Source organism: Sebastes umbrosus, chromosome 4 (genome assembly GCF_015220745.1).
Source record: "Sebastes umbrosus isolate fSebUmb1 chromosome 4, fSebUmb1.pri, whole genome shotgun sequence".
NCBI lineage: Eukaryota > Metazoa > Chordata > Actinopteri > Perciformes > Sebastidae > Sebastes > Sebastes umbrosus.
The window spans coordinates 14077355-14092295 of NC_051272.1; the positions used below are offsets into that span (position 1 = coordinate 14077355).

At 42.2% G+C, this 14941-nt stretch overlaps 1 protein-coding gene across 1 annotated transcript in view; it reads right to left on the minus strand.

The window, feature by feature from the left end:
* Positions 1-12242, minus strand: part of sema3d (sema domain, immunoglobulin domain (Ig), short basic domain, secreted, (semaphorin) 3D) — a 34192-nt gene extending 21950 nt beyond the window's left edge. The window contains exons 1-3 of the mRNA XM_037768356.1: positions 12224-12242; positions 11908-12016; positions 3887-4145 (exon numbers count right to left, since the gene is read on the minus strand). Of these exons, the coding sequence (XP_037624284.1) occupies positions 3887-4094 (208 nt within the window). The 5' untranslated portion in view covers positions 4095-4145; positions 11908-12016; positions 12224-12242. The remainder of the gene's footprint in view (positions 1-3886; positions 4146-11907; positions 12017-12223) is intronic.
* Between the last annotated feature and the right edge of the window lie 2699 nt (positions 12243-14941).

Sequence of the window (14941 nt, forward strand, 5' to 3'; positions counted from 1 at the left end):
ATAAACACTGGCTCAATGCGGGGGAATCCTGTGGGAGTCACTCTGAAAGGATTGACATTGTGATTACCCTCTTGGTGTGAAGGATTGGAGAGGTTACCAACCCTCAATATTTGAACTTCTAGGACCCCTCCACACCACGCAATCCTGTTTAATACCTCCTCCTACGCACAAGCTCACACACACACAGCACCCCCACATGCTCATATCTCTACACCCCTACACACACATCATGCCTCCAGCAGACTAAACCTCACAGAGAGATTAGGCCTGCTAGCCCTTGGCTAACTCTAATCTGCTCTGTAAACACATAGCACCGTGAGCCCATTGAAACAGCCTGCTTAGCTGTTGATGCTTCGCATAGCGCTCCACACCTTTCTCTAGAGAAGAGCTCTCATCCTCCCCGAACAACTCTTGATTAGCTCCTCTGCTGGAGCTCTGAGGCGCTCTCATCCACACATTTATTTGAGTAAGACACATCACCATGTCGGCTTGATGCCAACAGCTCTATAATACTATAATGTCTGCTATTATAGAAGTGCAGACCACCTAACACGTGATGAGTGAGGTAAAGCTTTATATGTAAAAGATACATTTCTTTAAAAGGTACAGTGTGTATGATTTGGCGGCATCTAGTGGTGTGGTTGCAGATTGCAACCAACTGAGTACCCATCTGCTCACTGCTCCCTTTCCATGACTGTGGTAACGTGAGCTGCAGAGTGCCGGCTCCCTATGTAGATATGAAGGGCTCATTCTAAAGGCCCCGACATCGGCCGTGGGACAGTTTGGGGCCATCGGTGAGCGTCCGTTGGCCTAGTTTTTTCGGTGTGTCTCGCACAGTCGGCTCTTGTCTGCCTGTGTCGGAGATTTTTCGGCCGATTCAGCTTGTTGAATCGGCGGCGGCGCCCGTCGATGAGAGAAATCACTCTGATTGGCTGTTCACGAATCAGTGCACGAGAATAGAAACAGAAGTGAGGAAAACAAGCCAACGAGCATAGTCAAGAGGAAAAACCGAGAAGGCTCTTCTCATTTTCCATCTTTATCTCATCTGATCATTCCAACACACGGATATTTTCACAGCGACATGGCCATCTGGAATGAAGCTAAGTGGTGAGTGAGAGTGATGTGAAAATGGTCGGCAAACGTCGCTTTATTTCATGTACGTATCATAACAACGGCTTGTATGTCTGCCATCCTCGGTCTTCCGGTTTCCCTTTTTGAATGACAAAAACAGACTACTGCGAACTGCTAGTGTGGAGAGTTATTTCTTTCCTCCGTGCTAACTGGTTGTCGGCTGTAGGCTTTGCGGTGTGTTTGAGTGCAATTTGTCAGCCAAAACAAAGGCGGCGTGAGGCGACGCAGCTCGTGGCCTTCGTCACCACTGTCTGTTTGATGTCGGCTTTGTGTGTTCCCAGCTTAAGCTAACAAAAACACAACGATTGTTAGTTTCAGGTGATTCTACACTAATGAAAACATAGTTATGAAAATGATATTCCATTTCTGCTAATATATTTTACACACTGTTCCTTTAAGATCTATAATACTGTACTATAATGCCTGCTATTGTAGAAGTGCAGACCGCCTAACACAGGATGAGTAAGTTAATGCTTTATCAGCCACATCGATGCCTTTTGTCTGAAGGTTGATGTAAGAGCATGAAGTGGAAAAGATACACTGCTGTAATGATACTTTATATGAATCCGCCATATGAGCTGGGAGAACAGTCACATTATTTAAGCATGAGTTAGAACAATACTTAAAAGTACCTACTGATGATAGTACTGAGGCGAGGCCGCTGTTTTCATGTTGCATGATCACAGCCTTGGTCTGCCATTATTAATATGCAGAGTAGGATGTTCTGTCCATGGTTTCATAAGACACAGAGTAACGTCACCGCCAGTAGTGTTGATAAGAACTCATAAATAAAGAAACCAAAACAGATGAGCTCAAGAACAGTCAGATTTATCACTGAAATGTGTTTTGATTTGCTCTGACTGAGCAAATATGTTCACGAAATGGAGGTTCGGTATTGAGCAACTGTTTACAAGGAACACATTCTATTTTCTTTACTGTATGTGAGTGATAAATTGCAGCTTTTGAGTAACACAGGCCAGAAGACTAAGGACAGAATGCATGTGGTGCAAATTAGTCATTTTGGTCTCACATTAAAAACAAAGGCAAAACAACAATCTGAATGTGAAGCGTAATAAAAATATTTAAACCAGATGACTTCACTTCTCATTTGGCAGAAGGCCACGATGTCTATATTGTGACTCTGGACGAATACTTGAACTTGTGCCTCCAGATTTGTTTTTCAGAGGAAAGTTTAGAGTAGACGGCAGTTGTTTTGGAGGTGTTCACTCAATCAGGGATGATTTCACTTTGATCGTTTCACCCTTCACTCATGCTTTCACAGGAGGGGCGATGCGATGTTTGGAGAGTGATCGCTGCTGGGTGGTGTTGCTTTTGAAGAGTGTGCAGTGATGAGATGATGACAAGATGTGTGCATGACGTGTGCACTGGGTTGGAGGTGATTTTGCTTTTGATAGATGGCTTCAGTCATTCTCACACATTGTTCTACTGTTGTTAATCTAAGGTCCAAAGGAAACCACTAGTCAGATGGCCTCTTGAAAGAGCAGTAAAGTTTAGTCAGCCGTGCTCATGGTCAAAGCCAAGAGACACACCCTGGAGTATCAGAAAAAGTTGTCTCTATATGCCTATTAAAATGCAATCATACAAGAAATGATGAAGCGCTTTATTTTATCAACTGGTTGGAACAAACATAAAATGAGACAAACTGTAGCGCTAACTACTAGCCTAACTGCTGAGTAAACACTGTCCCTAGCAATCATTATTCCTTCTGCTACTTACATATATTTATGTTGGACACTCAGTACATACGTGCGTATCTATTTCCAGACATGGGGTTTTGGAAGCCTTTGACCAGAAGAGAGCTTTTGGAGGTTGAAGTCAGAGTGAGTTTACTTTTAGGTCGCAGTGGGGATTCAACTTTATGGAGCAAGACTGAAGTTCATTTGTGTGGTTCCTCGTAGCCGATACATAGCATGAGGGATGGAGACTTTGAAGTAAAGTCTGCGCTTGAGTTCAGAATGGGTTTTAAGGGGAGCAATAATTCAGCTTTCCCCCGGTGGCACAAAGCAAACAGTTGACGCAAAACTAAACACATGGACGCGGTGCACATTGCCGGGACCGGCTAATATACACACAACAGATTGAACGACAGTCTCCTATGGACCAAGAGCATCAATATGAGATGTATGTTCTGCGTGTGACATATAGGAATGGACTGCAACAACATTGTAAATTAACAGTTGTAACTCAGTGCAGTTAAAGGATGCATCAATGAGAGGATTAATAGGTTGTGTTTCACAAAAAGGGACCAGGGAACATTCTTGCGGCCATCAAACGTGACAAACAGGGAATTATGAAGTGGGCTAATGGACCAGTAAGTCTGTCTCACTCTACTTTACAGTGTTGTTTCAAAGATCATTTACTTTAACAGCGCAACTGAGTGTACTAATCTCCCTTGTTACTTTTCCTCTTGGGTGTGTGCACAAAGCCACAAGAGAAAAAGAGACAAGTGGAGACAACTTTTTACAAGAAGAGAGAAAGTTAGATACTGCCACATAAAAAAGTATGCGAAAAAGACAGAACAAAATTCAAAAGAATCTTAAGTCATAGTCAATAGAGTCATAAATATCATGTAACTTTAACAATAACTCCAGCTGGGTGCAAGAGCACTGATGACAAAGGTTGTTGGCATGAGATAACATATCCATAATGACATCACATTCTCAAACTGCAATACTGAAAGTATAAAAAACGTAGATATGTAACAACAATAAAATTAACAGACAGTATTTCTTACCTCTGTGGCTGAGTTTGACCCTGGGGACAGTTTGTTTGATGCTTGCTCCAAAAGGGAGGATGGCCAACAACATCAATCCCACTAATGGGACCCCTGGATGGGATAGTAGCTTAATCCTCTTCCCTTTGCTGCCATAATTACTGCCAGACATGCAGCGCAGAGCCCCGACCTCATCCAGACTCTGATTACTAGAGTCCCCTCTCTTCATGGTGTGTGGAGTGGTCTTGTTCCGTTTTCACTCTGTCCTTCTTCTGCAAACCTGGACGGAGACCAGAGTAAAGAGTCAAGCTAGGGAGGAGCAATCATAAGTGTGTGCGTGTGTGTGCATGAGTGTGTGTCTCATCGCAGGATATGTACACAGGTTTCTGTTGTGACTATTCAGTCGTTTCACCATGGAGCCCTACAGGCATGTCACCTCTCTTTACCCGTCGTACATCAGCTGTTGCCCGTCACCGGCTTCCCTTTTGTGTCGTCTTTAAATCTGTTTGCCCAAAACAAAGGTCACGCTAACAAAACAGTCACATTCTGCCATCTTTGACTCGGCCGAGCCTCTTTCAGTTTCTCTCTCTCTCCTCTGTCTTCTTTTGACTTGGATAACTCATTTAATTCTTCAGCTAAATGATACTTGTCAATAGTTTTAGCATTGGTTGATGACCCTGTCAGCTCCTCCTTTATGTCCTGTAAAAAAAATGGGCCGTGTCCCCTCTGGGACTTCACAGCGCATTAAAGAGGCCTGTAGCACAGACATTAGTTCGCACTCAATGGAAAGTGAGACGTATGAGCGAACAGTCATGGGAACGCTCGCTGGCTTTTCTGGCACTAATAAGCGAGGAGAACTTGAGCGATGTGTACTAAGTGAACACGGGACAAAGTGAAATTGTCGTGGCAGTAACTGGAAATTTCTCTGTTATGTTCTTTAAGATTTAAACAATGGAAACGTGCAAATGTGATGTTTCAATCACAGTCATTTTGCACTGACAAAGATCCAGCTGGGACTGAAAAGTTGTCCATTTAAAATCAATTTGTGGTTTGGATACTCTTTTCATTGATGATTAGGGCTGCACGATTATTCTCATTTTCATAAAAAAACATATTAAAATGATTATGGTGTAATTTTCGCAGAAATCTGTACCAAACAAAGATGCTTTCTTAAGTCTGTAGAATATGAGGTGCAGACCAGGAATCTCTCCAGAAGGTATTTTGACACACCTTTCACCTTTAACAAATAATGCACCTCCTGCAATTTGAAAATTGCAGTAGACCATATTGCATTTTGATAAGATTTGTATTCATCGTGCAGTGCATATAACTACGCTCCGTTCAAACAAACAAATGTGATCATCACACGGCACAGGATGTTTTTAAGGGCATGCAACATATGAGTCAGCAGAGAGGATGTTGTTTTCATTGGTAACACTTTACATCAAGAGACAAGTAAGAAATTAATCAGGAACTAAGATCTAACTTACAGCAGAGTAGTCAATAAATTGTGCCTGAATCTAGAAACTATTGCAATGAACCAGTATCCAATGGTTTATAAGTATCTATGAATCTTCATTGTGGTTACTTTCTTAATTAAATGTTCCTGATTTACTTTAATCAGGTGCTAATCAGCACAATTACACACATATCGGTGGTAGTGTGTTAAGAATGCATCGTTACCTCGTGATAACCTAACCCTTAATTAGAAGAGCTGTGTATGTAGTGCATCACCCTACCCAAGTACCAACCGAGTATGAACAATGTTTTTAAACCTGCATTCCTGCACATTCCACGGCCATCTAGCTACTAATTAACCGAGCAATCGTTGAAGAAATTAATGAATGCATCAAAAGAATGCCTCCCCCTTACTGCTACATCTCCCTCATTACTTTCCTTCCACCCGCATCTCAGATAACACACATCACCCTGTTTTGTGACAACATAAACAACCTAAATTAATAGATCTAATGCGGCAAAACACACTCACATTCCTCAAATACTGAGACCAAGCATGTCGCTTCCGGTTGGAAGAGCTGGACATATTAGATAAGAGAAGATCACCTTTTGGGCCAAATGTTGTTTATGCAGCGCCTAGGAAATTATATAAATTGACATTCTGAGGACGTACATTCGTTCACGCCTACGCATACAGATTTGCATTGCATGTTGACAGACAGATAGAAGCTGCAAAAGTACAACTCATTTCACTTCATTTATTTTCCCTGTCCAGTTTTGGCATCTGGTGTTTGAAACTTGAGTTCATTACGGAGTATCAGGGCAGAGTGGCACCCATCCAAGCCCTCCCGTTGCTTTAAACCGGAGAGGATTAGACCCCGATAAACAGACTGCTGTTTACTTAAGATGACAAATTGAGGCACCTTCACACCTTCAGGGTTAGAAATACAGATATGGAGCGCTGTGTGTGTGATGGATGGGCAATCGGCAAAGAGAGTGAGAAAGTGTGTGAAATCTGTGCGGGTCTCTGCACACTTTGTGAGCGACAGCGATAGCGCTGGCGGTGGGGCTCATCCTCCCTACAGTATCTTCAGGGGAGCAGTGACACGATTTCACCCATGTGAGTCGCGTTCGAGTAATGTATCTCTCTTCACCGCTTGAGTGCCCAAATCTATCAGCAGTACAGGCCTGTGCAGCACCCCTCTCTAGAAGAATACGCCCCAAACAAAGGAGAAAGCTCAAGTGTTAGAAGAGGGGCATTAAAAACTCTCCGTCTGTTGAGAAAAAGGATGACAACGGGAGATCGTCACGCGATATAGCAGTGAAGGACATAATATGCATTACCAGTCAGTCAACACTTTGGAAAGGGTGAATAATAGAGATGGAAAGAGGGATGGAGAAGAAGAGAGAGAGAGGTGTGAAAGAGAAGAAACAGACAGCTTGTGCCACGTGGGTTAAGCTAACACCCCTGTTTCCTGGCAGCTAGAGTCCCTGTTGTCTTTGGCAGCATGGCCGGCACACGGTGCAGGGGGTGATGGGAAACAATCCTGATGGCGATGGTGACAGATTTAAAGCTGGCAGCCAATATGGCGCTGCTGGCTTCTGATCTCGGCCCAACATATAGCATCGTATGGATATCACCTCCTCTAATATACTGACTTTTCATCAAAGAAATACGGTGTAATATGTGCCATAAAACAACCATTCACCAGCAGCCTTTAATTAACAAAATGTATTCTTAAGATGCCATGTAACTAATTAGCCGAACTTTTAAAAGAAACAATATTCCCAGCAGAAGTTGTCAGCGGACATGAGGACGGAGCAGATGGTGAAGAAGTGCTCTGGCCATGGGCATTCTCACACAGAGACCACCCCTAATGAGGCATTTAGTAACACCCAGGTGCCCTGTAGAGTACACTATTATCAAACCCCTCCATCTCCACAGGACACAGTGCATTAGCACGGCTATTTGTCTTTATTCCCCGACCACAGGCACTGACCTGGCAGAACAACATAGGTAATTGTTTCTAGCTCTCAAGACATTGGTTGTTTTTCTTGGCAACAGTCAATCATCTTTTTTTTTTTTAACCTTGCATTTAAGCAAGCATGTAACTCTCCTGTGAGTCTGTGTGAGTTCATGTCTCAAAGAGAAAATACAGGACAGCCACCAGGCCACACTCTTTGTGTTTTCATTAAACACAAACTATAAAGCATATACAAGCAGCATTAAAGTTGTTCTGCTGCCTGTAACTCCAGTTATAGATGGCAGTAAAGAAGGAAACACAACACTGTTCAAATAGAGACAAACACCGCTCTTTCTCTTTATGTCTGGGCGCTGTAATATACGGCACATTTCATTTCTATAACGAGCTAAAATACTTCTAGAAACAAAGTCAGCTCTGTCTCCAAAGGCCACTAATAAAAACTAGTAACACTGATCTGAAGGGTTTTCTAACTCCTGTTTAAACTATTTCGCCTTAATAATGTTAACACATCGCACACATGGTGCGGCTCTTATAGTGTTTAACTGTATGCTGAGAATTAACTGTTGCCAGAGAGCAAGTAAATATGAAACATGTGATCCTTGCGGCGATGTAAGATTATTATGGACTGAGTTCAAAAACCTCAACCTGTATACTATTAAACTAAAGCTTTTTGGCAACTTTTTTCTGTTTTTTGTTTACTCAAGTCATAAAGTAAACATCAAGGGAGCAAGCTGTGATTCATTTTAGATTTTAACCTCCAACATTACCCCAACTTATCTGAGTGAAGCACCGTATCTATCACCACAGCATGTGTAATCTCTTGGGAAATTACATATCACTCCAATAAATGAATGCAAAATAATTTGCCAAAATATCCCCTTACACACATCTTATCATCCGAACACGGTGATACAGACAGAGATGGGCTTTGAAGTTAAAAATGCAGCAGTAAATTAGTCCCAAATAATGAATGATAGTACGAAACATGTTAGGTAAGGTTATCTAATACCTCTCCAAGGACCAGAACGGGGATCATTTGATCCCTTGCCATTAGGAAAGTCTTTATTTCCTGCAGCCGTTTACCTGCTAATAAACCCTATAAATCAGAAATCCACAAGCTGTCTGATTACAGACAAGTAAACACCTCCAACAGTTAAGAGTTTATGTGAGGATTTCTCCGAGTGAATAATTCTGGCCCTGTTCTGCATCACATAAACACATTCACAACACCACGCTAAAAATAACAGACATCTCATGACAACCACACTTTGCTTGAAACGTCTATGCATGAAATCAGTGAATGGTAATAATGCCCAGACGAGACGACATTCCAGTGGAATTCCTTCCGTTTTGGCGGTGAAGAGTGTGTCTGTGGAGAAAAACCTAAGGAGATGGATAAAATTCCAACCCTGAGGTCCTGTCTGTCCACATTTGTGTCCCTCTCTAAGCTGTTATCTGGTAAGAGAATACTCTGGGCCACTGCTAGTATGGTAACCGAATACACCAAAGACGCATAATAGTGCTTGTACTGCCTTTGTTAAAGACTCGCTTTACGTTTAATCATCCGATCTTTGCCGGTATATAGAAGAGAGAGCTCACAGCTCCGAGACGGTGCCAGCTCAGATCCTGATTGTGAATGGAAAGGTGGGAGAGCGGTGAGGCGGGAAGTGATACTGGATCTGTGGTTTAACTCCTTTCAATAGAGAGGATGGAAACGGAAAAAAACACAAAGTGGAAACAAAATTGAGGAGCTATTCAAAACAGAAAAGCAACCATGTAACTGAGACAACGGCATACATATAAACATACCGATACCGTTTTGACAACAAAACAAGTAACTCTACACGTGCTGAACGGGGCATGACCCTGACGTGCAACTCTGAATGTGTATGAGTTGTCTGCCTGTATGAACATATGTGCGCACGTAAGCTAATACCATCCACAGGTAGGCAGATGGGAGCAACAAGGCATGAAAACAATGACTGGCAGTTTGTAAGTGCTCTCACTCATCTCCTAATGGCCTGAGGACACAAGGTTACACCCATGTATGCTATGCAACAACTCCTCTCAAGAGCATTACTGTCTTCTACTAATATGGGAAGCAACTCTTTTGTTCTCTCTCAGTGCTGGGAAGGTTTTTGTTATCAACACCAGCTCCAGTAGAGTCCAATACAGGCAGAGGAAACACGGAGGCTACAGAGCTGCAGGGCAGGCTAACCTCGCCGGGCTGTCTGTCTGCAAGTCATTGGCACGTAGCTGTTATAGACTCTCTAAACATACTAACATCTCCGCTGCAGTAAAGGTGTCCTAGCTGCTTTGTCTGAAGGATTCTGGAAACATGACCATATAAGGCTAGGCGAGTGTGCAGCACGGCTATACAAGTATGTTTTAATAACACTTTCCACCCGAAACCTGTTGAGTTTTGAGAAAGGACTCTTTCAGTTTTTTAGTTTTCATCACCGTGCAGGAGAAAGCCTCCGCATGAACGGCATGATGTTGTCACAGAGCGCAGGAATGGTGCTGTAGGCCATTCAAAACACAGCTGAATATCGATGCTGTGATCTTTTCAGGTTAATGTTGGATCAGTCCAGACAAGCAATACAGAACAGGAGTGAAGTAAAGCACACAGGAGGCTCAGGGATTGCACAGCATGGGTTTGAAGTGATTGATACAATGAACAAAGGAACCCACATACGTTACCAAAACCCTCCAACCAGACTCACATTACAACTTATCATGAAATCCAATCCCAACCACACCAGAGCTCTCACAGAAATGACACTATAGAATACAGTTTCAAAGTATGCTGTCACTTTTCAAAAGTCCCTTCAAAGTCCTCTAACTCCAACATTTGTGGTTGTGATTTCAGCAGCAGCGCTTAGCCTGCCCCATCCGCAGTTGCTGTGTATATACGGCAGTCTGCATTAAGTATGCCTGGCAGACACCACTTCAGTGACGCAGCGTTTGGACAATGTTTAAAGGAGAAAATCAGACAAGCTTTTCTGTGTTGTCTTTCTGTGGCCCGAAGCAGAAATCATTTATTTTTCCTCAGTCATGCTGATCGAAAGAGATGAAACTCTGCCAGAGAAATCAATATCCACACAACTCCCAGCCCATCTCTCTGCCTCCCTTTCAATAGTGTATTTGCCTCGCTCACAACACCCCCCCTTTCCCAAACCCAGAGCGCCTTGTAGGGAGTTAGATAAACCTTTAGAAGCGCAGTAAGTGGAGAGTGGGTCCTTGAGACTGTTAGATATACAGGCAGGGGAAGGATGGTTAAATAACAACACCACTCAACCCACATGATGGTATTTTATTCCTACTGTACTGTATATGCTGCACAGTAAACCACAAAATACACACATCACAGTGAGCTGAGCTCCATGAGTAAACAAACTACTGCAGTATGTTAATGCACTGTAGCTCTGCAATGTGAATACTGGATAAAAAGAGGACTTGGCTGTTTAAGGGCATCTAGTCACATTCAATTTGAGGGGTATTTGGAGCTCCCACACACTCGCCTCCCTCCTCAAAAACTGTCTCTTCAAACACATTTGGTAAACTAACATTATACTATATATCTCTCAGTGGTGTCAAATAGAACATGAACGCATCGTGAGGCATTGATTTGAGGTTGAAAATCCAGCTGCATTGACTGAAAAGTTGAAATAGATTGATATCACATTAATGTGCTTCTATTCATAAAACACCATCGACTCATTAGTGTTCGCACAGTGTGTTAGGAAACACTACTTCTGTGTTGATGAATAGCATTACAAAGATTGATGATTTTTTACATTGCCAGTAATTCAAAATGATTACTTGTTCCTTTACAGGTTGATAAAATTCTTCATAGGATCGTAAAATTATATATCATTTGATCATTATGTGAAAAGTTAGTTGTCAACATGTTTTAAAGAAAGCTGCTCAGAAGTTCTTAAAAGTTGACAGCAAAATCCTGAGTTTGAAGGGTTGGATTTAGGAAAGTTGGAAAGCTGTTCTGCAGAACTTAAAGTTGGAGAAGTGGTTGAAAAAAATATAAAATATCAAAATATGATGGAGACATTAAGTGTAAAGGAAGATGTGTAAATTTAGAGAGGAAAAGTGTCTACAAAGGCATACCCATTTACAAACTGTAGCCTATTGTGTCTCATTTTATCATTATGTGAAAAGTTAGTTGTCAACATGTTTTAAAGAAAGCTGCTCAGAAGTTCTTAAAAGTTGACAGCAGAATCCTGAGTTTGAAGGGTTGGATTTAGGAAAGTTGGAAAGCTGTTCTGCAGAACTTAAAGTGGTCGAAAAATTATTAAATATTAAAATATGATAGATTGACACATCAACTGTGAAGGAAGATGTGTACATTTAGAGAGGAAAAATGTCTACAAAGGCACACCCATTTACAAACTGTAGCCTATTGTGTCAAAAACACACTAACACTTCATCTGGACAACATCAAGTAACCTCATTACTATAATGCAACAGATGGGAAAAGCAATAGCTGTAGAAATATCATAAACTGAAAAATAGCAACTCAGATTTAGAATAAAAAGCACATGATTTGTCATCGTTGTTGTCGTTATTGTGCATGTCTCATCTTACCTGCGCATTCAGATCCGTCTCTTCTGACTCACATGCAACACATGCAGCACATGCCCACCACGCTGAGCGCAGCAGCAGCAGCAGCAGCAGCGTCACTCTCCTTAATTGCCTGACGACGCACAGAGAGGAAAGTAACCCAAAGTAAAAGACTCAACCTCGTCCCGACCAAAAAAAGAAAAGTGGATGGATAAACTGATACTTCCCCAAAATGTTTCCACTCCCCTTAATTGTAGTCAAACGCACACTAGCGCTCTTGAACTCTTGGTGCACCCTCTGTATGTGTGTGTGTGTGTGTGTGTGTGTGTTGGGTGGTTACTCTGTGGCAGTTCGCCTCGGGAAAGACAGACGGTTAACTCCCAATTATGCTGCTGCAAGAGGAGGAGGAGGAGGAGGAGGAGGGGCCCTCAGCATCTGCACCGCTGCCTGCAGGACCCAGTTGGTTGGGACCTTCCAGTGGTCACTACACATCCTCACATTTCAGAAACAAGAGCAAAAGTCGAATTAAATAGATATTCTATAAGATATTGTGGTGTCAGTTTCTGTTAAAACAAGACACAAACCAACGTAACAACTTGTCTTTCAGTGAATTTAATAAAAAGGCATACATTAATAACTAAAACATCTGCAGATGGACTCACGAGCACAGCCACCTGTTGTGGACTGTGGCAAGTGAGCCCCGAATACAAAGAGTAGTCAGTATTTATACATTTAAAGCATAACATGAAGATAAGTGCAAAGAAGAAAAGAAGAGAAGGATAGAAAGTGTATCAATGCGTCAGCACACAGCAGACAACAGAGCATCACAAGACATAACAAGTATTTCAGCAATCTGTTGTTTGCAGTTAGAGAACTAAAATGTCAGGTCACTGTCCTATGGTGACGAAGTTGAACATGTGAGGCCCTGAGATTATCTAAAGGTACAGTGTTAAACTGCAGATATGAAAATTGCCATTACAATATGCATAAGCTATTATGCTGTGGCTCAGAGGGAAAAGCAGGTTGTCCACCAAATTGAAGGTCGGTGGTTCGGTCGGTGGTCGATGTGTCCTTGAGCAAGACACTTAACCCCAAATTGCTCCTGAAGACATAGCCATCAGTGTGTGAATGAGTATTTAGATTAGATCTTGATATAGATCCAGGTGCAAAGTTGGCACCTTAGCAGCCTCTGCCATCAGTGTATGAATGTGTGTGTGTGAATGGGTGAATGCTGACATGTAGTGTAAAGAGCTTTGAGTGGTCGGAAGACAAGAAAAGCGCTGTAGAAATGCAAGTCCATTTACCATTTATTACAGTACAACGGAGTAGAAAAGCATTATTAAAGTTGTTCTCACAGTAATCAGTAGTTCTTAAAGTCTTCAGATTGTGGTTCAGATGCTCTGCCAAAATCTAAAGTGTTTACAATCCATTCGCTCCGTTTCCCTGGGGGGTTTGCCAATACCTGGAAAAAAAATCCATTACCATCCAATAAGCTTCTTCTGCCATGGAAACGTTGTTCACTGCTCCAGTAAATAGGACGGACCTTAGATAGGACTTGGCAACGGGAGATATTTCTAGTCAGCTCAGCTCATAGAACCAGCTACGAGCCAGAAATATAACGTTATGCTAGCTAGATTCAACGCCGATAACACTGTGTACGGTTGAAAAACAGTAAATATAATTTGACAGTATGTTTAACAAGACTAGCTAACTATCCAGCTATGTATGTCATTGATCCCAAATCAATATCAGGAGTTTCACGAAATCTTGATTAGCATAACGCTAGCATAAAACTAAGAGTGTGTTCCAATCCACGTACTTCCAGAAGTACACTTCAATGTAGTGCACTTTGTGCACTCTGTACTCACTTGAGTAGTGCGTAAATTGCAGCGGGGTAGGGTCGTCTCAAATCGAATACTCTGCAACCGGAAATGACGATCGCAACATTTGACCGCGGCTCGCTACCCGCCAAAATATCTTGTGAAAAAAAATGAAAGCAGAGTGGAATTTACGTTTCCAACGTCGTCGCCTACGCCTACGATGTGTCCACCTGTTGGCTGAAAATGCACCGGTATGTTTACGTATTGTATTATTTTATTCTGTTATCTACGTATGTTTGAATAGTGGTCGTGGTTCTGCCGACAGTTGAGTGTGGAAAGTGTCCAGCGTTCCACACTCAACGATTTGACCGTTTTCAGTACAACATCCGGGTACTTTGAGTGCACTGCATTTTGTCGTACTTCCCAGTGTGAACGCACTTATGCACTCAAAATAGTACGTGTAAGTACAGAAGTACGCGGATTGGAACACACTCTAACATTATAACGCTAGCAAAATTCAAAGTCAATTAGCGTCACATTGCGTACGGTGGAAAAACAGTAAACATAATTTGACAGTATGTTTAACAACAATACTAGCTAGCTATCCAGCTATGTCATTGTACCCAAAAGACAACACATATTGTCTGCGGCAGCGTGAAGTAGCGAGTTGAATAGGAATGGGATGCAAGATGACATATGATAGTCTAAGTTCAGAGTTGCAGTGTAAACTTGCAAACTGCAGCTTGTGTGTTACAGTCGCCACCCTCTGGTGTTCAGAGGATGAGGCACTGAGTGACTAACTACACTCAGTGTTGTAAATAAATAAAGATATTTAGACACCCTGCAGCCAATCAGAATCGAGTATTCACCCAGACCATGGTATAAAGCTTTGTGATGGGTGTCTTATTAAAAAAAGGTACCAAAATATGATGGATAGACATCATCAGATAAAATGAGCTGATTGATATGAGTAGCACAGACATATAATAAGTATAAGAATATTATAATGTTATAAGGTGGACAGATAAAGAGCCTTGCATGACTTATTTCTAGGTCTAAATAGGAGTGACTCACTGTCATGCCACTGGGATGTGTGCATATGTGAGCATGCATGTCCAGTCAAGGCCTATTGCTGATCATCTTTCTGAACCTAGTGTTTGCTCCTCTGGGTTTCCCTTGGGGCGCTGGAGAGAGGAAAGAACAGCTGTATTTGGGCTCAGGCAGCAGATCCTGCTGGG